This window comes from Lissotriton vulgaris, chromosome 3_2 (assembly GCF_964263255.1).
Source record: "Lissotriton vulgaris chromosome 3_2, aLisVul1.2, whole genome shotgun sequence".
Classification (NCBI taxonomy): Eukaryota; Metazoa; Chordata; class Amphibia; order Caudata; family Salamandridae; genus Lissotriton; species Lissotriton vulgaris.
Genome location: NC_141690.1, coordinates 119,607,500 through 119,632,085, shown reverse-complemented (window position 1 = coordinate 119,632,085; position 24,586 = coordinate 119,607,500). Strand labels below are relative to the sequence as shown.

The 24,586-nt window shown below is 44.8% G+C and overlaps 1 protein-coding gene across 1 annotated transcript in view; it reads right to left on the bottom strand.

The window, feature by feature from the left end:
• Nucleotides 1-24,586, bottom strand: part of BOD1L1 (biorientation of chromosomes in cell division 1 like 1) — a 449,046-nt gene that overhangs the window by 160,465 nt on the left and 263,995 nt on the right. Inside the window, exon 13 of the mRNA XM_086964081.1 lies at nt 6,912-6,958. Coding sequence (XP_086820207.1) covers nt 6,912-6,958 — 47 coding nt within the window. The remainder of the gene's footprint in view (nt 1-6,911; nt 6,959-24,586) is intronic.

Genomic DNA, 24,586 nt, shown 5'->3' with positions numbered 1-24,586 from the left:
GGCGACTACCTCAGACTGAAATACTGAACCAGAGAGGACATCAAACATGAAGTAACCGGTGGACTGCTACAAAAAGCAGGAGGCTGTGAATAAAGGGCAGAGGAAGGGATATTACGAGACAAGTGGTCGGTGTTGTGTGGAAAACATAGTGCGTCCCAGCTAATGAAGCAGAGTGTGTCACGCCACAAGTGAGAGATCTAAATCCCTGTGGACAGGGCCAAAAGGAGACAAGGCGGCAACAAGGAGGGACTAAGAAGCCTCCTTTACAATCAAAAGCCATCGATGTGCATGGAAGCTGACACTAGCCAATTAAAAAGATGGGCGGGGCCGAGAGCAGCGCATGCGTGCGGCTATCTCCAGCCGAGACCTAAAAACCTAAAAGGGAGAGGCACACAACTACATATGGGCATTAAAGGGCATGTGATTGTGACTGGGAAGCGCAAATACTCACAAAAAAGTATTATACATGCGGTAAATGTATTAACAGTCCATGGCAACATAGCAGGTTGCAGAGATGAAAATAAGGTTTAACAAATACTGCATGGCCAGACAGCATCCACATTTTAAGCTCTATGTCAGGGTGACCTTACCTAAATTAGAGAGTATATATCAAACAAGCCAAGTTACATTCAGCACCAGTTTGATTGACCCCATTTGATAGTGCTATATCTTGGATTGTAAATCTGCATGTTTCAGTATCTTAATAATTAACAATAGGTTATTGCTGCAATGGCAGCTTGAAGCCCGTTGAAAAAAAAAATCACATACAAATAATAAACCAAATAAAACATCCAACATATATATGTATATATATCGTTTTTAAAAGCAACCAACAAGTACGCTACATTTCTATTGTTAGTGTGAATTAAATAAATTTGCTTCTTTCGCCTGTAAACAGACTTGCTGAGCAGGACAGACTACTCTTAGTTTCGATGTGTTTATTTTAGAGTCTTCTCTGCTGGCTGCCTGGTCGGTTTGACTGCCCTTTCACTAAGATGGGCTTCATAACGTCCTCCAGTGTGTTATTCCAATGGGTGACATTTCTACAAAATGGTAGGCACTCTTGCCTCCTAAAGAAACAGTTCTACCATTTGAGCTGCTACTAAGTAATCAAGCCCCAGATGAACGACACTAAATTGCGTTCGCAAACCGGCAATCTGCCTGTTTGCGACAGCTATTTAGGGCATGGCCATGAACAAATCTCATTTTTCAAATCAGTAAATTTTACAGATCGGCAAAATGGAGGTTTGCGACTCGCTATTGGAAGGGGCTTGCCAAGGGTGTCCCTTCCTAATAGCGACTCGCATTTGTATCTATGAATGTTTTGCGACTGTAAACACTGGCAATTTACCACCTACTTCAAGTAGTACTGCAGACACTATGACTGAGACCGGTTTGGGTTCTTGTCTAACGTAGACTGGGTCTTGTTCCGAAAGTCTGCATTTTTTCAAATGTCTAGGTGCTGCTGACTTTACCATCACCGGAATTAAGAATATTTCTTCTGCCAGGTCTGCAAAACCTGGCCTCAACCCGAGAAGCTCTGGGTTGCAATATCTGCATGATAATGAAAACTGCTGTTTGTGGTTGCTTCCAATTGTATATTAAGCTTTGTGGCTCCTCTTATTTGTATGTCCTGAAACATCGGAACATCATAAGCAGGGACATCCTTACGGGTGATGCTGCAGGAGATGTTAGAATAAGGAGTCAGAGGAATGACACCCTAGATGTTGTATAGAAAAAATATGGGTATCTTCTTTTTGCCACTTTCCCGTGGCAATTCTTGAGGAACTGGCAATGTTACTCATGGTCTGAACGGGTCAGGTGACACAGATGTGCTGCTAGGGACTGTCAAAGGACCTTATGGTGGTACAGGGCGTGGAGGTACTATTGTAACAGGAGATATAGGAGACTTCGGAGGATGTTGCAGAACTTTAAGTTGCTCTTCAACCAGATCTTAGGCTGAAATAATCATTCTTGGAACCACTTCAGGGTCAGAACATTTAGAATGAATTACATCATGTAATGAAATAGAGAAAACTGACCCTGAAGACATTTTCGACGTTATCTTCTTGATACCTATCTTGACATCATTATCAGAGGCACAATTTTTTCCTCCACGCAGAGTGGTGATGCCTTAATGTCAATTGTCTGGACGTTGAGTGAATACATATTGAAGGTCGAAATTTAGGTGCAGGAGTAGAGTCAGTGGTGGTGATGGAACTATGGGAGCCTGTACCTCAAGAGTCAAAATCAGTGGTGCAGTCAAACTCCTCGATGGCAAGCTTGTTGGTGCCAATGGTCTCAACATCAATCGGTGCTCTCGGGTGTAGCGGAAGTGACTTGAGAGATGGTGACAATGTTTTCTTTCTTTCCTCTCTTTAGATCTCCTTCTGTGGGATTCTTTCTCAGGAGATCTGTAGAGGGTGCTCCATCTCTCTTGGTCCTCTCTGCTTCTTCCTCTAATTCCTGTGACCTGACATGTTCTAGTTTCACACCGAGGCACATCCCTTCTTTAGATTGGAGAGCTCTTATTGTCTTTTTTTTTCATTATTTTTTTTACAAAACTTACAGTCTTTCACAGAAGCAGTCGGAGAGCACACAACACAGACTGCATCTACCCCCAAACTCCAAGGAGAAGAGGTAAACATTGAGGCAGAGCCCTCCACAGGAGAACACACAGTGAAGGGGACAGCTGAACTGGCCTCTGCCTCGAGCCAGCGGACAAGGCAGGGACGGCTTCACAGTCAAGAAAGGCAGGCGTGAGATAAAAGACGCGGACTCGTAAGGCTCCAGCAGAACAAGAGGCAGGAGCCCAAGGGCACACGCCAAAACCCCCGGCTGCGGACCAGAAAGAGCAGGCGTGTGCAGCCGGCCGCTGGCAATAACCATGATGGCGAATACCCAGACCAAGCTGAGCGCAAGACGAAGGCAAAGACCAGGAAAATTCAGAACAACCAGTAAAGGAAGACAGTTCCAGACATAAACAGACCCAAGAAAATTGGGACCAGCCAGAACAGGAGTAATACGTGGGACGGACTAAGAACACAGGAAAATACTAGGAATCCTATCCCCCCTGGAACACCAGACAGTGGACCAGGCCAAAAAGGGTGGAAACACCACAGCACAACCCCGCCGACGGCATGCCAAAGCTGGTCCAGCGATGCAGCGGATACTGAAGATGACAGAACTTGGAGCAGCGCAAGCTGTGCCCAGACAAAGAACAAAGAGACCGCACCAGCGGTATACAGCGATGTCAGTAAGGCGAGGTAGCCGAAAGGGAGTCCACACCCTCCCAGCTTAGGACAAAGCTATACAATAGCTACACGTACCCCACTTAGGGCAGGACACGTCCCTAAGAAACCATGGGAACCACTCTTAGGGAAAAAATCCTGCATCAAAGACCAAGATCATAAGGACCTGTGGTTAGAACCACAGACGGCTTAACAATCAGCCCAGAAAAATTACACCATTGCCAGAAGGGCTGTACCAGCAGCCAACAGGAGAGAGGGCGCCAACATAGGGGCCCCGAAGGCACGCCAAACCACACAGAACACATAAACAGGCCAATCAAAGCACCAAATTCCAAAAAAAAAGATGGGATAATGCCTCCCATCAAGCCCCGGAGAAGCAAAAATACAAGCTTATGAAGGGGGGAGGAAGACGGAGCCCAGCAAGGAGACGTTTGATGGCAGAGTCCGCGTGGGTGTTAAGCAAAAGCACCCCATCAAAGGGCAAGTCAACCAGTCGCTCCCTAATATTCTCAAGAAAAACACCATCCCGCAACCAAGCATGGCGACGGAGGGCCACAGAAGAGGCCATAGCACGGCCGAAAGCATCAGCAACATCCAAAGCCGCACAAAGAATAAACGCTGCAAATTCCCGACCGTCCAACATATTGTGCCGTAGATCAGCGCGAGCACCCTCATGGGAGACACGAGACAGAATCCCAGAGGCTGGAGGTAGCCCTGGCCAACACACAAAGGGTGTTGAGTGCCCTCAAAGCAGCACTGGAGGAAGCGAAGATGTTTCGCCCCCAAGAATCCAACTACAGGGCCTCCTGTGATGGAGGAAACAACACCAAGATCAAGGAAGGAAAGGCAGTCTGCAAAAGATGGCCCTGAGTAGAAGGGTGGTAAGAAAGGCAGACTGTGTCACGCGGAGCAGGACGGGCGGTGGCGGTGGAGAAGCAGCTGAGGTACCGGATCACCAGTGGCAGGACGCCCCCAGAAGAGAGTTATGGAGCGAAGCTTGGAATGGAAGAAGCAGCTCCCGTCCACCAGAGCCCTGGTAGATTACTTCCGTAGGAAATGGACACAGTATGCACACATCTAATCACTTACCTGTAGATTCACTCATACATGGGGTCAATAAACGATAGAATACTATCAAAAATACTTATACACCTATATCAACATTACACAGCAGCACACATCTTATTCACATATGAAGTCATCCTACTCACTTAGGCAAACAATGGATCATACATACATACTTACTTAACTACACACTTATACAAACACCACTTAATCTATTCATTTAGATAGTAAGTCATACTTAGTGAATTATAAAATCATTATTACAAGTATATAGTTATCCAAACAGTCACTCACACAATCATTGAGTCTTATGGATACTTATTTATATACAACAACTGACACATACACTGCCTTTTATTTTTCTAGCTTGTTGGACATGTACCATTGAGAAATATATTTGCTCATCACCACACCCTTAAAGAGATTCACTCACCCAAACTGTTAGAACATGTAATTTTAACTTCATATATCTACTGAATCAACTATTCACACATCTTTGGACAGTCACACACCCCCCAACGAACCACACACACTTTCTCTCTCCCATAGAACTACTCAGTTATCTAATCAATAACTAATATAGACTTTCACATAGCTAGTAACCAACTGGAGAACCAGTTTACACAACAACTGACAAAGTGATACAGATATTCGCACAGTTTAGTCCCTATCCACTATATTTAGTGAGACACTATAAATTGGTCAAGTAAACAGTTAATTACACTGCTACTAAATCCTCCACCAAATCTTTATTTATATATATTCACTCATTCTTCAATGCAAATTGCTATATATATATAATGCATATTTAAATAAAGAAGCAAACCAAATTCACTGGATGATGTCATCAGTGATGTCATTTGAGATGTCATCAGTGATGTCACTGACCATGTCATGAATGATCTAATATGTGACATCATCAGCAGTGCATTGCGGGTGCGCGAAATATAGTTAGTCCAACTAACTATATAGGAGCAATTTCAATGGTTTTGTATGAGTGAAATGTCCAGCAAACTATAACACCCCTAAAACTTTTTTGGAGTGAATTTCCAAGTTTTTTTTAAAGCTAATTCCTAACTAAATAAGGCCTGAAACCTATGATTTTTTCAGTGAATTTCAAAGGTTTTTTAAATGCTAATTCCTACCTATATAAGGCCTGAAACCTATGGTTTATTAAGTGTATATATATATATATATATATATATATATATATATATACACACAAAACAGGGGTGCCAGTGAAGTCCGTATTTGCAATATACTTAGAGCCAGTGCTTGCCACAATTCGAAAAAAACATTAAATTCAAGCACCACAATTACATGCCTGAGCACCTAGACTGACTGTATATGTAGATAATCTTTGAGTATATAGGCAAAAATTCAATTTAAGGCTATTCCACTTCGGAAGAAATTATGCCTCAATTTTCCACATTACGAGGCTAAGTACCAACACATCTAAAATAAGGATAATATGCACTGATTTCAACATTTAGAAAGGGACCAATGGGTTTCTGATTAGGGGAAAAATAAACATACATGAAATGATGAAGACAAATTGTCATGAAAGGAAGGGACTGAGAAAGATTGATAGTTTGAGGCAATGACTAAATGACTAAAAAAACAACAACAATAATTTAAATACAACTGAAAGATTTGTTTACAGATGATAACTGAATCAGGAATGTCTCAGTTTTGCACCAAGACACACAAAAAACAAGGCAAGCCACCACTGTAATAAAGGATATTTTTATGGTCCATGGCCTGATAAGTTATTGGAGTCAATTTCAACGCAAGGGAAATGCTTGCTGAGCAATAGACTAAAAGTAGAGGCCTGACAAAGAGGAAATTGATGGAGCAGGTAGAAGCCTCATTTAGGGGACATAAGTAATTAAACACTTTTTGCTTTCCTTGACTAGGAGAATCTGATAAAGGTCATCAATGTGAAGGGATGAGGTAAAAACTACAATGTTTTATTCTTAATTACATTTTAAGGATGTACTTAAGTTATTTTTATAGGACTGGGACAGTATATGCCAATATGGTGACAGAATGCCACACTGGATAATTATACTTGAACTCTCAGTAGATCTGTGATATATATATAACTTCCCCAAAAGCACTTTACTTAATATACCTGCAGAGTAAGTTTGTGGCTACAGATAAAAAAAAAATGTATATGGTGCACAAAGAACTCAAAGTTTGAAAAGATTAATGAACTGCTGTATAATCGGACAATTTCAAATGCATATTACGGAAGATAATAAATGTGAATACCTTGCGAATATCAATTACAAGAGAAATCTATCAACTTGAGGATGCCCTGATTCTTAAATGTAGGAAGAATTGCATCAACGCTAAAAAAAAACCACCTAAAGATAAAGCAAATATCTTATAACTAAAAGGTGCACTGTTACTATATATCTTTTAATGGCAATATTCAATAACATGATCTAAGCATTGCAAATGTACGCATAAAGGAGCACAAATAATTGAGTTATTTCTTATTGTGATCCTATTTAATCAGTCTAAAATATGAGAATTGTATATAGTAGTATTGCTATAATTAAATTTACCCCTCAAAAAAGAATCACCTACATCACTTGGACAGTCTCCTTCTGAAGCATCTTTCTTTAATGGCTTTTCTGAAAATGAAAACAAAAGAATTACGTAACTGAATCCATTCACTTCTGCATCACCAAAGCATATTCTGTCACAATCCACTATTCTTGGAGGTAATCAAAGCCTGAAGCAGAAAATATGGTTACCATAAAAAACACATTACAGTATATTTGCACTTTCTATTTAGATTTAATATGTTTCTAGAAACGTGTGCATCTGCTGCTGTCGGGATAAAGGTCCAGGACTATCCTGGATTAAAGTTACTTATCGAAATTGTAATAAGTGTTCTGGTAAGCAGGTATTTTGAGCTGATGCAGTTCACAATGATGCTCTTTCAATATATATTGTGACAATTCTAGTGCATGTTTTCCTATGCACCCTATTTGTGATGTAAAAAGGATTTAATTAGCATACAATGCAGCAACCCTCAACAGCTGCCATCCACAGCAAGCTCCTCCGTCTGTAACTGAATTCTACATGCTCAACAGTAGTTTCTAGGATACAGTAGCTAAGAGCAATACTTGCATCACAAATAGGTTACATTGGAAAACATGAACTAAAATTGTGACAATATATATTGAAAGAATACAACATATCCTCTTTCCTAAGAAAAAAAGAAACAAATGAACATTAATCACAAATGTAGTCTTGTAATTTACTTGGAGGTCTAGTTACACGTTTACTAAGCCTCATTCCACCATTAGAAACGTCTTTGTTGGAAATTACAACTTTGTTGGAAGCTACTGACTGCTTACACTTGAACCATTCTTGTATTTCTGTTTCATTGCATTTGGTTACACGATTGCTGTTCCAACATTTTCCATCAGACAGCTTCAAGAAGTCATCATTGACAACAATTATCTCCTTTGGATCAGACAACTTGGAACTTCCTTTACAATGAATAGAGTTAGTTTTTACTCTCACATCCATACCTGCTTCAAAATATCTAGATTTCTTGACTAACTTGTCATTATGCCTCTGCTCATACAGGTCCTGATATTATTCTACCCTCATTCTCATGGCACTGTCATCTATCACTCTCCTTTGACTTCTCTCCATCCAAGCTGGCACCGCAATGGAACACGGTACCCGACCTTTCAATAAACTAAAAGGAGTTTCACCCGTTACAAAATGTGGAGTTGTTCTATAAATCCATAACATGTTTTTCACTTCACTCTTCCAAAATCCATTGTTTTGTACAACCATCTGAATGCACTTACCAATCACGCGATTAATGCGTTCTATTAAACCATTAGCCCTGGGATGATTTACAGGAGTTTTACAATGCTTAATGCACCATTTCTTGAGAAAATCAACAAATTCCTTAGATGTAAATTGAGACCCATTGTCTTTTTTTTTATATTTATTGCAAGCAGATCAGAATACAGTCCTTTTACATCATACACACATAAGACTGAGAGGATTATCAAATATCATTACAAAAGACAGTTACAGCAAGAAGACAAAAAACGAGAAAGAAAACAAAACAGCAAGACAACTTGTCATCGACTACCCCAATTCCCCCTCCATCCAAAGCTTAACTGGTGCCCATATTTTCATTCCTGATGCCTTTTTCTTACGACCTTTAGTTCTATAAATAGCATATTCTAAAAGGTACAGAGCCAACAGCCTGGCCCTCCATGAAAAAAAAGATGGCGGCTCTGGGCTAATCCAGTCTTGAGTGACCAATGACCGTAAAACCCCCATGGAAATAAACATTAACTTTCTTTTATCATCGGGGATAACAGGCGAAGAGACTCCAATCAGTACAAGTTCCGAGGTCAACTCTACTGACATGCCCAATATCATGGAAAGAAAAGTTTGAATGGAAGCTAAAAATAGGGATAGTCGTGGACAAAGAAAAAACATGTGGGCTGCATCAGCAGCATACAACCCACATCTGCTACATGACGTACCAGCAGATGTTCCCCATTTAGAAATTTTGGCTGGGGTATAATATAAATCAAGCAGCGCCATATAGTGCTGTGTACGACTTCTACCAGATAAAAGAATAGAGTTAGCCAAATGAATTGAGTCCTCAATTTTGACATCAATAGAGCCTAGCTTCTCGGCCCATCTCTGTTGGACAACAAGTAAATCATCTGGATACAGTGACATCAATAAATTGTAAAAAAACGATCTTTTTTTGCTATACAAAGAATCAATCAAGGGAAACCACTGTAATCCTCCCGTTTCTTGAATTGTTAACGTATTAAAAAAACTATGTAACTGCCGATATTTAAAATAATCAACATTTGTGAGATTAAACTCAGATTGAAGAACTGGAAAGGATGTCATATGATTATCTTCTAGGGGATATGACCACTTTTGGTCTACCATTACTGGTCAAATCATCTACGCATGATGGGGGCCACACACTGGACGGTATCTTCACTAACTTACAAAATCTACATGTCTCTCAAATTCTCCCTGTCACCTGGTCAGACCACCATGTTATCATGGCGTCACTAACTACTCATGACACTGGTGCCTCCATACTTCCCTCTAACCCCCATCAGGCATTCCAAGCGTGGAACGACATTGATAGCTCCAGCCTGGAAATTTCCTTAATCACCTCCATCCCTTCTCTATCAACCGACCCTAATACCGCCACCACTCAATCTATGAGTGGGTGGGTTCGGCGGCATCCTCTCTGGTTCCGGTTAAACAACGGTCGCGTAATAGATCTAATCCGTCGTCCCCTTGGTATTCCGCAGCCTTAAGAAAACAAAAACAACAGTGTAGGAATAGGGAGAGGCACTGGCGGAAAGACTACTCAGAAGAGGCTAAAATGAATTATAAAGAAACGGTTGCCAAATATCAAATCATGATTGATGAGGCCAAGAAAAAATTCTTCAGTGATAGAATTGAGATAGCCAAAAACTCCAACAAAGCCCTGTACGAAACTGCTAAGCAGTTAGCTGCCTACTCCCCCAATTTGACTCCACCTCCCTCACAACCCCTTTGTGACGCATTAGCTAGCTTCTTCTTTAGTAAAGTCAGCGACATTTATTCTGCCTTTGCTAAAAATGCCAATTGTCCCTCTAACATGTGGACCGCCATCCATACTGGACCTATTCTCTCTCGATTCGCAGAAATTTCCAGTTCTCAGATTATGGATATATTATCCTCCATCAGATCAGGTTCGGCACTTGACCCATGTCCATTCAAAGTACTACTACCGGTTATTGAAGTGGTTCTTCCTGCTATCACCTCCATCTGCAATGCTATGTTTAGCACAGGTATTTACCCTGATATCTTAAAAAAAACTCTCATTAAACCACTCTTAAAGAAACCACACCTTGACATGGATGAACCTAAGAGCTACCGGCCTATCGCCAGCCTACCAGTTCTGGCTAAAATAGCAGAACAATCTCTGAATCAACAGCTCTCCGCCTTTTTAGAGCAACATTATTTACTTGATGAATCCCAGTTTGGCTTCCGCCAATTCCATGGGACGGAGACGGCTCTGATTAAAGCAGCGGATGACATTAGAACCATCCGAGATGCTGGGGGCACAGCAGTCCTGATACTGCTTGATTTATCAGCAGCCTTTGACACGGTCGATCATGCTACTTTGATCGACCGTGTCGAAAACATGGGTGTCCAGAGGAATGCCAGCAAACTTCTGGCTTCTTTTCTGGCCGACAGAACCCAGGTGGTCACAATGGGACCCTTTCACTCGTCCACCTTGTCTCTGCCATGTGGAGTACCTCGAGGCTCATCCCTAAGCCCGACACTTTTTAACATCTATGTGTCGGACTTAGCCAATGTCATTCGGGCATATGGGATGAGCCTTACCTCCTATGCAGATGACACACAGTTGGTCCTAGCCATTAAGAACAACGGCCATAAAATAGCGGAAGATCTTAAATCAGGCATGGTAGCAATTGGGAGTTGGATGGCCTCCAATTGTTTAAAGTTAAACTCCGATAAGACGGAAGTAGTCATCTTCGGACCGTTAACTCCTGAGTGGTCGTCCAACTGGTGGCCATCGTCACTAGGCCCCCCTTCCGAGCCTGTTAGCAAGTTGAGGAATCTGGGTGTCATTTTTGATGACCGCCTCACTTTTCACCCACACGCCAACCAGATCACCTCCTCTGCCTTCTACAAATTGAGACTCATTAAAAAAATCCTCCCTTTTCTTCCAGACACAGCCGGTAAAACCCTGGTCACTTCCCTTGTGCTGTCCACTTTGGACTACTGCAATGCTTTATTCCTCAATGCACAAGAGGGAGTCTTAAATAAATTGCAATTAATACAGAACTCAGCTGCCAGGCTTCTGGGAAAAATCCCCAAATATCAATCTGCCGCGGACACCATCAGAGAGTTACACTGGCTATCCATCAGAAGGAGTAGTTTCTGTCCTGTAACTCCAGTTCTGTAGTAGGGGTTTCTCTGTTATAGTCATAATCTAGTGAATAGTCCCGCCCATGTGCGTGGACCCCGGCAATCAAAAATAATCTCTTAAGTTGTCAAAATAATGCAGAAACTGCAAAGACACTTAAGAGAGAATTTAAAGACAAATAATGCAGCCTATATCCACAGGCTACACTGTCCAGTACTTCAACTAGAAATTCCACCAAAAAACACCACACACAACACAGCCTGCCAGTTTCTACCATAGAGAAACTTGCCTCCCCCAGTCAAAGACTCTGGAATGATAGAGAGGAAGGTAGGGACAGACAAGCCCCATAGGCTGCCATTATGTGGCTTAAATAGGATACTGTGCCTTTAAGAGAACTTTCCAGAACTTCTCCCAGTATCCCAGAATGCATAGCAGGTCCCTCTACTTTCAGTTCTTTTTGAAGGCGAAGCACGCCAGACCTGTCGCATTCTTTACCTGATGAAATATCTCCACCGGGGAGGAGGGCGGGCGCTTATGACTATAACAGAGATACCCCTACTACAGAACTGGAGTTACAGGACAGAAACTACTCCTTCTCTAGTAGGGGATCTCTGTGTATAGTCATAATCTAGTGAATAGAATGGCAAGCCCATCCCCACACCAAAGCGGCGGTGGAGAATAAACACATAACGCCACTACTGTGCGAACAAATTCCGCAGCGAAGCCTGCCCAACCTGAGCGTCTGCCCTGGCGTCAGTATCCAGGCAGTAATGCTTAGCAAAGGTATGAACCGACTTCCAAGTGGCTGCCTTGCAGATTTCAGCAATCTGCACGTTACGGAGCAGAGCCGTCGTGGCAGCTTTGCCCCTGGTGGAATGAGCCTTAGGCTTACCTCTTAAGGTCTTATTAGCCTTTTGGTAACACAATTGTATGCAGGACACAATCCACCTAGAGATGGACTGCTTAGAGGTCGCAAGACCCGTCCTGACCGATCCATAATTGATGAACAACTGGTCAGACCTACGAATATCTTTGGTTTTATCCAGGTAAAATTTCAACACCCTCCTAACATCCAAGGAATGGAGAGACCTCTCCGCTGGGGATGAAGGGTTCTGAAAAAACGTAGGCAAAGTTATAGTCTGGTTGACATGAAAATCAGAAATAACCTTGGGAAGAAATTTAGGGTGAGTACGCATAACAACCTTAGCAGCATGAAATACAGTATAAGGTTCATTACAACACAACGCCTGAATTTCACTCACCCTGCGGGCCGATGTAATGGCCACGAGGAACGCCGCCTTCCAGGACAGGTGCTGCAACGAAGCCTTATGAATAGGTTCAAAAGGCTCCTTCATCAATCTGGACAGCACCACATTCAGTTCCCATGAAGGCGAGGGAAGCCTGACAGGAGGGAATACTTTCTTCAAACCTTCCAGAAAATCTTTGATCACAGGGATCTGGAAAAAGGAAGTCTGTGAAGGGCATTTCCTGTAGGCAGTCAATGCAGCAAGATGTACCTTAATGGAATGGACATTAAGGCCAGACTGCGCCAAATGTAAAAGGTAAGGAAGGATGACATCTTCCTTGCAGGCCATATTGCACTATCTCAGGAGCCATGCCGCCAAACTCAAAGACGAGAGGTTGGGGTGTAACATCCGTCCCCCGAACTTCGTGAGATGGTCCGGCCTGCACGGCAACCGAACGTGAGGAAGGAGAGACCGGTGAAGTAGGTCCGTGAACCACCACTGTCTGGGCCACTCCGGGGCGATGAGTATCATCCGAGCCCTGGACTGGGCCAACTTGATGAGCACCGCCGGAATCTGAGGAATGGGAGGAAAGGCGTACAGAAAGCTGTTCGTCCAGTCGATCCATAACGCATTCCCCAGCGTCCCTTGCTGGAAGTACCTGGAGGCGAAGTTTCTGCACTTGCTGTTTTCAGCGGTGGCGAACAAATCTACGTCTGGAGTTCCCCACCTTGCGAAGACTTCTCCTAGTACTTCGTCGTTTATGACCCATTCGTGGTTTTCCTGCACCAGTCTGCTCAGGGCGTCTGCCTGAACATTCTGCACACCTGGTAGATGAGTGGCCGTTATCGTCAGTCCTCTGGCTAGGAGCCAGTGCCAGATCGTCTGCGCCTCCTGTGACAGAGTGCGTGATCTCGAGCCGCCCTGCTTGTTGAGGTAATACATCGTGGTGGTATTGTCCGTTTGTACAAGCAGAGAGTTGGTCTGGAAGGACAGAAGAAAGGCCTTCAGTGCCAAGTGTACAGCCCTGAGTTCCAGGAAATTGATGTGATACGTGGCCTCCATCGGCGACCACGTTCCTTGAATCTGTAGAGTCCCGGAGTGCGCTCCCCATCCCAGGAGAGAAGCATCCGTCACAACAGTCTGCGTGGGAATGTCCTTGTGAAAGGGAACCCCTCTGAGGAGATTCTCCGCCGAACACCACCACTTCAGAGACTGAAGAGCATGCAGCGACAGTTGAATCTTGTCGTCCCAGGATCCTTTCCTCTGATCCCACTGGTCCTCCAAGCACTCCTGCAGCGGTCTCATGTGCAGCCGTGCGTGTGGCGTCAGGAAGATACAAGAGGCCATCGATCCCAGTAAAGAAGACACCGTCCTCACTGTTGTAGATGGAGTTGTCATAAGAGCCTGAGCCTTCCGAAGGAGTGATAATCGTCGCTCTTCCGAAGGAGACACGCTTGCTGACAGCGTATTGATGGGGGCTCCTAAGTACTGTATGCATTGGACCGGAGTCGGCACAGACTTGGCCATGTTGATGTGCAGCCCCAGCTTGTTCAAGAGAACGCACGTCTTCTGGAAGTGTGCTCGCGCTTCCGAGAAGGAGGATGCCTTGATCAACCAATCGTCCAAGTACGGGTAGACAAACACCTTGTTCTTCCTCAGGTGTGCAGCTACCACCGCCATGCACTTCGAGAATGTTCTCGGCGCAGACTTCAGTCCGAATGGGAGTACTGTGTATTGATAGTGATTGGTGCCGACTTGGAACCGCAGGAACTTCCTGTGTTTGTGTGCAATGGGCACATGGAAGTAAGCATCCTGTAGGTCTATAGCGCATAGCCAGTCTCCCTGTTGCAACTGAGGGTAAATCTGATGCAACGACAGCATGCAAAACTTTTCCCTGCGAATCCATTTGTTTGCTTGTCGCAAGTCCAGAATGGGCCTGAACTCGATCTTGTCCTTCTTGCGAACCAGAAAGAACCTGGAGTACAGACCTCTTCCTCTCGGAGACAGAGGTACGTCTTCTATCGCCCTTTTCCTCAACAGGATATCCGCTTCCGCCTGAAGCTCGCGCAGTTGAAACTGCGAGCTGACCGGAGGAATTGCTGGAGGAGGGCTGGTGAACCGAAGACTGTATCCATTGCAAACAATATTTAGCACCCACTTGTCATGAGTAATTTTTCTCCACTCTGCCAGAAAAAATTGAATGCTTCCCCCTACCGGAGTGGGTAACAGATCCGGGGGAAGTAGGTTCCTAGGGCCTAGACCCAGCCTGGCCCTTGGGCGCCGGAGCCGACTGCTGGCCTCCCCTGCCCTTCTGGCGCTTCTGGAACGGCTTACAGAACTGGTGTTGCTGTTGCGATTGCCCCGAAGCCTGGCCCCGTCCTCGGCCTTGCCCGCCGAACCGCCGTTGGAAAGGGCGGTACGTCTTCTTGGTCTCTTTAGGCTTCTCCAGACCCGTAGCCGTTAGCGTCTCGGCCTCCGCCTTCATGCGGGCCATCTCATCGTCCGCGTGCTTCCCGAAGAGAGTCTCACCGGAGAACGGTAGGTTGGCCACCCTCTAGTGTGCGTCCGGTTTCAGGGACGTAAGCCGGAGCCATGCGTGGCGTCGTTGGTTGATACCGTGGCAAAATCCGTGAGCAGCCAACAGGGAAGAGTCCGCTGCCGTGCTGATAATCTGGTTCGCCACCAGCATCCCCTCACTCAGCAGTTCCATGAAGTCCTCACGCTTCTCCCGAGGTAAATGCTCTGCAAATCGCTCAAGGGAGTCCCAGAGGGCGCGATCGTATCGGCCCAACAGTGCCGTGGCACTCGCAGCTTTCATGGAGGTAGCGGAAGTTCCACAGACTTTCCTCCCCGCCGAATCCATCCACCTCGACTCCTTATCCGGGGGAACCGTGGAGGACGGAGTGGTTGCATGCTGCTTGCGGGCCGCCGTCACAATGACAGAGTAAGGAGGGGGTTCCGTTCTCAGAAAGGCCGGATCCGAATCGGGAGCCCGGTACTTCTTCAGCAACCTTGATGGAGGCGCCCTCGTCACCGCAGGGGTGAGAAACAGGGCCATAGCCGGTTCCTCCAGGCCCGGCACCAGAGGCAGGAGGGGACGAGACAGGTGTTTTTGATGTAAAGTCTCAAAAATGACTGACGTCTTCGGAGTAGGCACCATCAGGGATATGCCCAACTTCGCCGCGCCCCTTAAAAGGACGTCATGGAACGCCACCAGGTCATCTATCGGGGACACTCTCGTGTCTGGTGACCCCGATAGGGTAGGAGAATAGTCACTGGTCCCAGAGGACCTCGTTTGTGAGCGAGATTCGCGCCTCCTATGGCGGCGTCTCGACCTCGTGGATGATCTGCGTCACGATCTCTACCTTCTCCTAGAGCAAGAGCGAGACCTGCCCGCCCGTGGTGGCTCCGTCGGTTTTCGTGGAGGGGTCTTCCTTGGCTCCTCACGGGGTTTCGGTTTTGGGGTCCCCTTCGGAGGAACAGGCAGAGATGGCAGGGAAGTGGACCTCGGCGGAGGAACCTTCGGCTGCGGTGTGGGCCCATGCGGAGGGTCTCCTGAAGGGAGTGGAGGTTTGGGTGGAGGGTCCTCCTTAGGAACAGGAGGAGGAGTCGGAGTCCGAGGCCGAGATGGTGTGTACACCTCCGAGTACACCGAGCCCGGTGACCCCTTAGGCGAAGGGTGCGGAGAGCCAGCCCCATCAGCAGGTGACCGCTTCCTCTTGCGTCCTCCACTTGAAGCAGCGTGACTTCTGGGACTAGAATCCCTCTTGCGCCGTTTTGGAGAGACTGACCGACTCCTAGACGCTGACCGCCCTCTGCTCGACGCAGAACGTCGCTTTTCTGGCGTCGAACGACGCTTCCTCGGCTCCGGCGTCGATCGCCGTCTCCTCGGCATCGACCCTCTTTTCTTCGGCGTCGAACGTCGACTCCTCGACGCCGACCTAATCTTCCGCGACGTCGTACGCCGCCGCCTCGACGTCGATCGTTCCGTCTTCGACGACGAACGTCGCCGTCTTCTCGATGCTCTCGACGTCGAGGAGCCCCTCGACGTCGACCGGTGCTTCGACGGCGAGCGTCGATGTCGCCTCGACGGCGAGCGTCGATGTTGCCTCGACGGCGAGCGTCGATGCTTGTCACTTCGCCTTCGGCGTCGGTAGGAAGACCTCGACGCCGACGAAGACGATGACGTCGACGGTGGCTTCGACGGCGACTTCTCCATGATCTTCGACGTCGAGCCGTCACACCGTCTCGACCCAGAGCCCCGGGGAGAAGGGGAGCACACCACCGTCATCCCTCTCAACGTCATCGAAGAAGTCGACGGAGACCGGGACCGTTTGCTGAACTTCCTGCCCCTGGGGAGCCCCCCAGAGGCCTCAGCAGAGGCAGAGGGAACCTTCCCAGCCTGCCCAGACCCACCTGCAGCCTGCAGACGCCTCTCCTCAAGGCCAGAAAGCATGATCTTCAGTCTGTCCCTCAGAGTCCTAGTAGTAAACTGCTGGCAGATGACACAATCCTCAGGGACATGATCTTCAGGGAGGCACACGATGCAGACATCATGGGGATCACTCTTGGCCTTCTTCCTCCCACATGCTGGGCACTTATCAAAAAGGCCAGGCATTTTAGAGCCCTAAAACGCCTAAAACAGCACAAAAAAGAGAAAGAGAACACCAAGAAAGTAAACTGCAACACTTTTAGAACTCAAAAGTGCCAAAATATCCAATAAACCCTTGAAACAAGGGAGAGCTCAATGCCAGGGTCCTGTAAGCAGGAGCCGTAAAAAAGAACTGAAAGTAGAGGGACCTGCTATGCATTCTGGGATACTGGGAGAAGTTCTGGAAAGTTCTCTTAAAGGCACAGTATCCTATTTAGGCCACATAATGGCAGCCTATGGGGCTTGTCTGTCCCTACCTTCCTCTCTATCATTCCAGAGTCTTTGACTGGGGGAGGCAAGTTTCTCTATGGTAGAAACTGGCAGGCTGTGTTGTGTGTGGTGTTTTTTGGTGGAATTTCTAGTTGAAGTACTGGACAGTGTAGCCTGTGGATATAGGTGGCATTATTTGTCTTTAAATTCTCTCTTAAGTGTCTTTGCAGTTTCTGCATTATTTTGACAACTTAAGAGATTATTTTTGATTGCCGGGGTCCACGCACATGGGCGGGACTATTCACTAGATTGACTATACACAGAGATCCCCTACTACAGAAACAGAATAAAGTTTAAGACTCTATGCATTGTGTATAAGGCATTGCATAATCTGGGACCAGCCTATCTCGTCCACAATCTGATTCCCTATTGTCCGTCCAGAACACTACGTTCTTCAAGTCTAATTGATCTTGTGGTTCCCCGCACTAAAACTGTTTCATGGGGTGACAGAAGATTTCTGGTGTCAGCTCCAAAGCTGTGGAACACATTGCCCCTCTTGATCAAAGCCAGCCCTTCTCTCTGGTCTTTTCGTAAGCAACTTAAGACCTGGCGTTTTAATCAATAGATCCCGCTCCCTCCTCTCAGGTTAAATACTACAGATACTCAGCGCCGAGACGCCCACGGGCCTTTGTTTGCGCTTTAGAAATATCAAAAATAAATAAATAAATAAATAAATAAATAAAGCTTGCCAGTCATCCCCAAGGTATATGATACCGTGGTTACGCCACCTTTCCATGATATAGTCACTGAAAATAGACAGAAAGATGTGTTGGGACATCAGGGGCGTGTATCTCGTAATGTTTGGAATACCAGCAATTCGCTTGATTGCCTTCCATTCCCAGAATGCTGCTTTTACGATCTTAAATTTAGTTTTTTTCTAATAGCTGGGTTCAACAGTTTTTAACAAGCACCCTCGGGCCTCTACCCCATAGGCAATCTCGTAGATAGACGGGGCATGCGCATCCACAATAGGCGCCTCCTCACCAATTATTAGAGGAGTGATAAACTACAAAACTGAGGCAAGATAATAAAAAAAGAAAGGAGGGATGCCCCATCCCCCTCTAGCCTTTGGGAGTATCATTTTTTGATAAGCTCTACGGTGGCGTTTATATCCCCATAAAAATCTCCCTGACATCCTTTCAATTGTCTGAAAAAAGCCAAAAGGAACTCAAGAGGTATCGATCTAAATAGGTATAAGAATTTCGGTGATATTAACATTTTTAGTACAATATTGCTCCCATATAAGGACAAATGTAGGTGATTAATACATTCCAGTGTAGTATTGGCCTTTTTAAGAATAGGATTAAAATTCAGTTCTGGGATCTGAGATACTGGGGATGTGATCTTGACTCCCAAGTACGTCGCTACAGGAACTATATTAGGAAGTGCCGGGGGATTCTGGCCAACCAATAAAATTTGAGTCTTAGCCATATTCAACTTCCAGCCCGAAAAGGCACCAAACAGCGTGGCCAGTACCTCTATCTTTGGAATAGCTTTTATAATATCCGTAGTAATAACCACCACGTCATCCGCATATGCCAGTGCCCTGTAAGGTATACCCGCCACCACCGCTGGTGTTATATCCTCCGAGTGGTTCAGTACATTGAGAAAAACATCGATGTAAATAGCAAAAAGGAGCGGGGAGGACGGGCACCCTTGTCTTGTGCTCCGGTAGATCGGAAACATGGTAGATTTATCTAACCCAATTTTAATACAAGATGTTGGTGTTTTATACAAGGCCTTCAGTACCAAAATCATACATGGACCGACCCCTTCAAAGGACAGCAGATCCCAAAGGTAGTGCCAGGCCACCCTCTCGAATGCCTTCTCGGCATCCAACAGGGTGACCCCTATATTTGTATTAGTGCACACTGCCTAGTCAAGCAAAGCAATGACTCTACGGACGTGATCCATAGTGTCGCGGTTAGGAATAAACCCATGTTGCCAGTGGGATACTATGCTAGATATTACAGATGACAATCGCGAGGCTAATATTTTTGAAAAGATTTTGCTATCAGCATTGATGAGCGAAATCGGCCTATAGGATGCCGGATTAAGGGGGGGGTTTGTCCTTTTTAATAAATGCCATTATTGTTGATGGTCCCCAAGAAGGTGGAGCGGACCCTTTCTGTGCCTGCAAAAATGTATCTAATACGTCCTGTTTTAAAATATTTCTAAACATCCTATAGAACTCCAGGGGAATGCCATCAGGTCCCATGGCTTTGCCAATAGCCAGAGAAAATAGAGCGGACTATTTCTTCCCATGTGATATCAGCATCTAGGAACTGAACCTGAGCGACAGATAATTTCGAGACATTATCACCAGAAACAAAATTCAAAAATAATTCACTTGAATAATCAGGAGTATCTTGCTCATATAGCTTAGAATAGAATTGCCGAAAAACCTCGAGGATCTCATCGGGTTTATGATATATCTGTCCTGCGTCATCCTGAATTGCATTAATATAATTCGAAGCCTCTCTTTGCCAAACCTTCTTCGCCAGAATCCTCCTAGAGTTCTCCCCCATTTCATAAATCGGTGTCCTGAAAATTGCTGTCTGTTTAGTTGCAAAAATTTGGTAAAGCCTTGCTGTATGAATGGCTAAGGAGGTTTTCATTCCTTCTGTATCTTGCTTTGACGTAATAGCTATAGCTAACTTCTCCTCCCACTCCTGTATTGCTTTATAGTAAGTGTTCAGTTTATTCCGGTTTTTTTTCTGCTTTTTAATCAAATAGGCCAGTGTCTCCGCACGCACTCCCGATTTAAAAGCATCCCAGACTATTTGAGTAGATGCGCTTCCTCTGTTAAATTCAAAGAATTCCCTTATCCATATCCCCATGTGTTCTATATATATTGAATAAGCCAGTAATTTCCTATTAAAAGACCAGGGTGTAAACTTAGCAGCAGACCCGACCTCAGTTTCCACCTCTATCAATATCGGATTATGATCCGATATTATTCGAGTATACATCTCAAACGCAGTATTATTTATAAGTGAGGTATTTATAAAAAAATAGTCCAGCCGCACTAGCTTCTGATGCGGAGCCGAAAAAAATGTAAAACCAGATGAGGCAGGATTTTTTGCATATCCCACATCCGACAGGCCAAAATCGAGAGCTAGACCTCTTAATGCCTTGTAGGTCTTTTTTGTTTAGACCGAAATATAACGCATTGCTACAGATATCTAAACCACCTTCCAAGTGAATATTTAAATCTCCACAAAGTATTACAGGAGATGGCCAGTCAGCTAATTCTAAACTAAAAAAATTCAAGACGTCTGGGTCGTCAACATTAGAAGCATATACGGAGCAAATAGTCCATACTTTATTATCAATGCTGATCTCAAAGATCATCCATCTGCCATATTGATCAGCCTTAGTACGCTTTAGACACCCCAGCCCTCTTCTAGTTAGGATTGCCACCCCTTTTGTTGTGGCACCTTGACGAGTACATCCCATTAAGTGCATACCTAGGTCTTTAAAATAATGCCTATCCTTCCAGGTGAGATGCGTTTCTTGAAGGGACAGTAGATCTATGCGCATGCTCTGTATCATTTGTGCACAGACCCCCCTTTTCTTCCTGTTGCTGAGGCCACAAATATTCCACGAGTAAATCCTCAATTTTCCCACCATATTAAAATATTCAGAAAAGCCCACACTAGTCCCGCAGCCATATCAGTTTTTTATAACATACCCCTTCTATACAACCAAACTCTAAATGTTTTATATTTCCAAATTACAATCCACCTCAATTTATTATTTGTGATAAAAAAAACAGCCAAATCACCCAACAAATTACTCTCAGTTTTACTTCGAATCCAATTTTTCTGACCATGCTTGCCCCCCTCCCCCATCTCCTTCGCCCCCTCCACCAGCCCCCCTACCCCTCCACCCCACCCACAAAAGGGTAAAGGGACTGAAGAGTCCCTAAAGTTGATGATGTGAGAAGCATCTTGTGTCCCACCACTCAGTCCCTTATATGATATTCTGTTAAACAATAAACCCGCAGACAGTATGTAGGAATGTTAAAGAGAAAAAGAAACAAAAATAACAGGTCTGCTATGTTCCTTCTCTTATATACGAAGAAGAGCAACTATCTGTCAAAAACACCAAAGAAGAGGGGCCCCGTAATACAATGAACCCCGTCAGCCCACCCAGGCAACCACCAGCACCGGAAATTTAGCCAGCCGAGAAACACAATGTTGTTAATAATTCTTTTGCAGCTCCCTCGGAGGTTAGAAAGTAGGACCTTTCCTTATAGATTACTTTTAATTTAGAAGGATTAAGAAGAAAGGCCTGGGCGCCCTTTGCCTGGAAAGATGGAATTAGCTGGCGAAATTGCCAGCGCTGTTGGACGGTGGCATGGCAATAATCGGGTCGAACAAAAAAATCCAGGCCTTTCCCCCTGTGTTTCCTATCCGGTCTAGCTAGATCATAAAGAGCCTCTCTAGCTAGAAAGTTATTTAAACAAATCAAAATGGCTCTAGGCTTAGCATTTGATTCACTTCTAGCCCCCTTTTGGAATGGAAATCTGTGGGCCCTTTGAAGTTCTATATCCCATTTCCACTGGGTGATTTCTGGGAAAGCCTTTGAAAAAATATCAATCACAAATTGTCTAACATTCCCACCCTCACTCCCTTCAGGAATGCCTAGAACTCGTAGATTGTTCCTTCGTGATCTATTTTCGAGGTCAACCAGTTTCCAGTTAATCTCCTCTCTCAGCCCTTCCAATGATGAAAGCTGGTTTTTGCTGGGTCATAGAGTCTTCAACTGCCGAAATCCGCCCTTCTGCTTCGACCACTCTGGCAGATACCTCATTACAGGATTTACCCACTCGGCATAGATTATTTTGCAGCCGACGCACCGCACACTGGGTGCGAAGGTTCTCCGCTCTTGTTTCTTCCCGATGCTGGAGCATCACTTGATATAAGGTATTAATCGTGACCTCAGGGATGGACACACCCTCGCTACCATTTACCGGAGGAGTCGAAGGAGTTCAGCACAATCCCCCTGCAATGAGAGTATGGTGTTCTCCTCAGCTCCCCATTCCGGTCTGTCTGGAGATCCATCTACGTCACTCTCTGACTCCTGCAGTAAGCTATTCACACTCTTATTGCTTATATCATCCCTCCAATCACCATCTCCATCAATATCATCATCAACACTTACAATTTCTAGAGCAGTGGATAAGTCTGACATTGAATAGAATTGACCAGCAGAATCAGTAGAGTCCACATCCTCCAAAGGATTCAAAGACTCCTACGGGCAACCTCCAGGTAGTAATGACTGTATTTGCAAGGTCAGAGAAGGGGAGTTGTTAGTTATCGCAGCCGACTGAGTCTCCAATAGGATACTCTCAGAACCTCCTTGTAAATATAAACTTGAAGAGCACACTTCTCCCCTCGGAATACCTGGAGAAACAGAGGTCTCGGTACTAGCAGCTACCTGAGACCTATAAGTAATTACTGAATCAATGCCAATGGCTTGCAACTGCTGTTGAGGTTGAGCCCGATCACCTCCGCCACCTTTGTCAGCATTTAGACTAACAGTATTTTTCGTGAACAGCCCCGGTATTTTCGGTATAGCGCCTGTTCCCGCACTGCAAGTCCCAGGATGCACCTGCAAAGTTTGTAATACCTGTTCGGGGCCAGCTCCAGCTCCAGCGTCTCCCGCAACAGAGCTCGCCGACACATCAGAGGCCAAAGACTGTTTTTGAGAATTATTTGGAGACCCATTGTCGGTCAAAATTTCAGCTGGACATCCTTCTCTGCGAAAGATTTCTTCACAAAATTCTATCACATTGCTGGATTTAACTTCACAAACAAACATTAATTCCGGCCATTAGGAGAAATAATTCATCAGAACAATAGCGTATTTATTGCCTACTCCCAAAATTTCAAATGGACCACAAATGTCCATGGCTACTCTTACCCATGCTTGTTCAGGAAATTTTACATGGTTAATAGGACTTTCTTAGATAACATGAGACTTATCACTGCATGAACACACTAAACAATCCCTTACAAATCTTTCAATCGGTCTGTCCATTCCTGGCCACCAGAAATCTTCTCTAGCCTTTCTTTTCATGGCAGTCATTCCCCTATGGCCCTCATGTAGAAGTTACATTAATCATGGTCTCAAAGAAATCGGCACTACTAACCTGTCGCACCTTCTTAAGATACTATTCACAACTGATAGTTCCCCCCACACTTCCTTGTATTGCACAGTTTCTTCTTGAAGTTTCCATCCATCACTGATTTGCAAGTTCTCTATAACTTTATTCATAATCACGCCATCTGACATGGCTTGTTTCCATTCAACTTCCTTAATGGCTTGGCATACATGAGACAGCTCAGCCACAATCCAATCATTCACCTCTGAATCAGTTTCTTCCTTATCGGGTTTGGCAACTGGGAGACGAGACAGACAATCTGCATTGATGTTTCTCATACCAGGAACATACTTCAAACAAATATCAAATTCCTGTAACCGATAAATCCAATTTGCTATACGTGGTGTGGCTCTTCCTGCCCCAGCAGTGGAAAATATATCAATTAAAGGTTTGTGGTCCGTGTGCAAATCGAAACTAGTTCCCCACACAAAATTCCTGAAATGTTGCACACGCCACCAACATGCTAAGGCCTCTTTTTCGATTGTAGAATAAGTGCTCTCAGCACCCCTGAGTGTTCGTGAAGCAAAAGCTATTACACGTTCTTTACCTTCATGTATTTGCATAAATACTGTACCCAAACCATATCCCCTGGCATCAGTTACTATTATACTCTTATCATTAGGATTGAATGATTTCAAAGAAATTGCATTTGTAACAGCTTTTTTTACATCTTCGAATCCACGTTGACAACTTTCAGACCATACAAAAGTTACATTTTTCTTCATAAGTTCCCGACGGGGAAAAACACAAGTTGAAAAATTACACATAAATCTAGTGAGTAGTACTCAGCTAGACCAAGGAACGATCTTAATTGATCTTTGTCTCGTGGCACGGGGCTTTCTGTAAGTCTTCAACAAGTTTGAACTTTGGTTTGACTCCTTCTGAAGATAAGGAATGACCTAAATATTCTACTTCTGTCTCACAGAATTTACATTTTGGTAAACTTATTGTTAAACCAGCTTG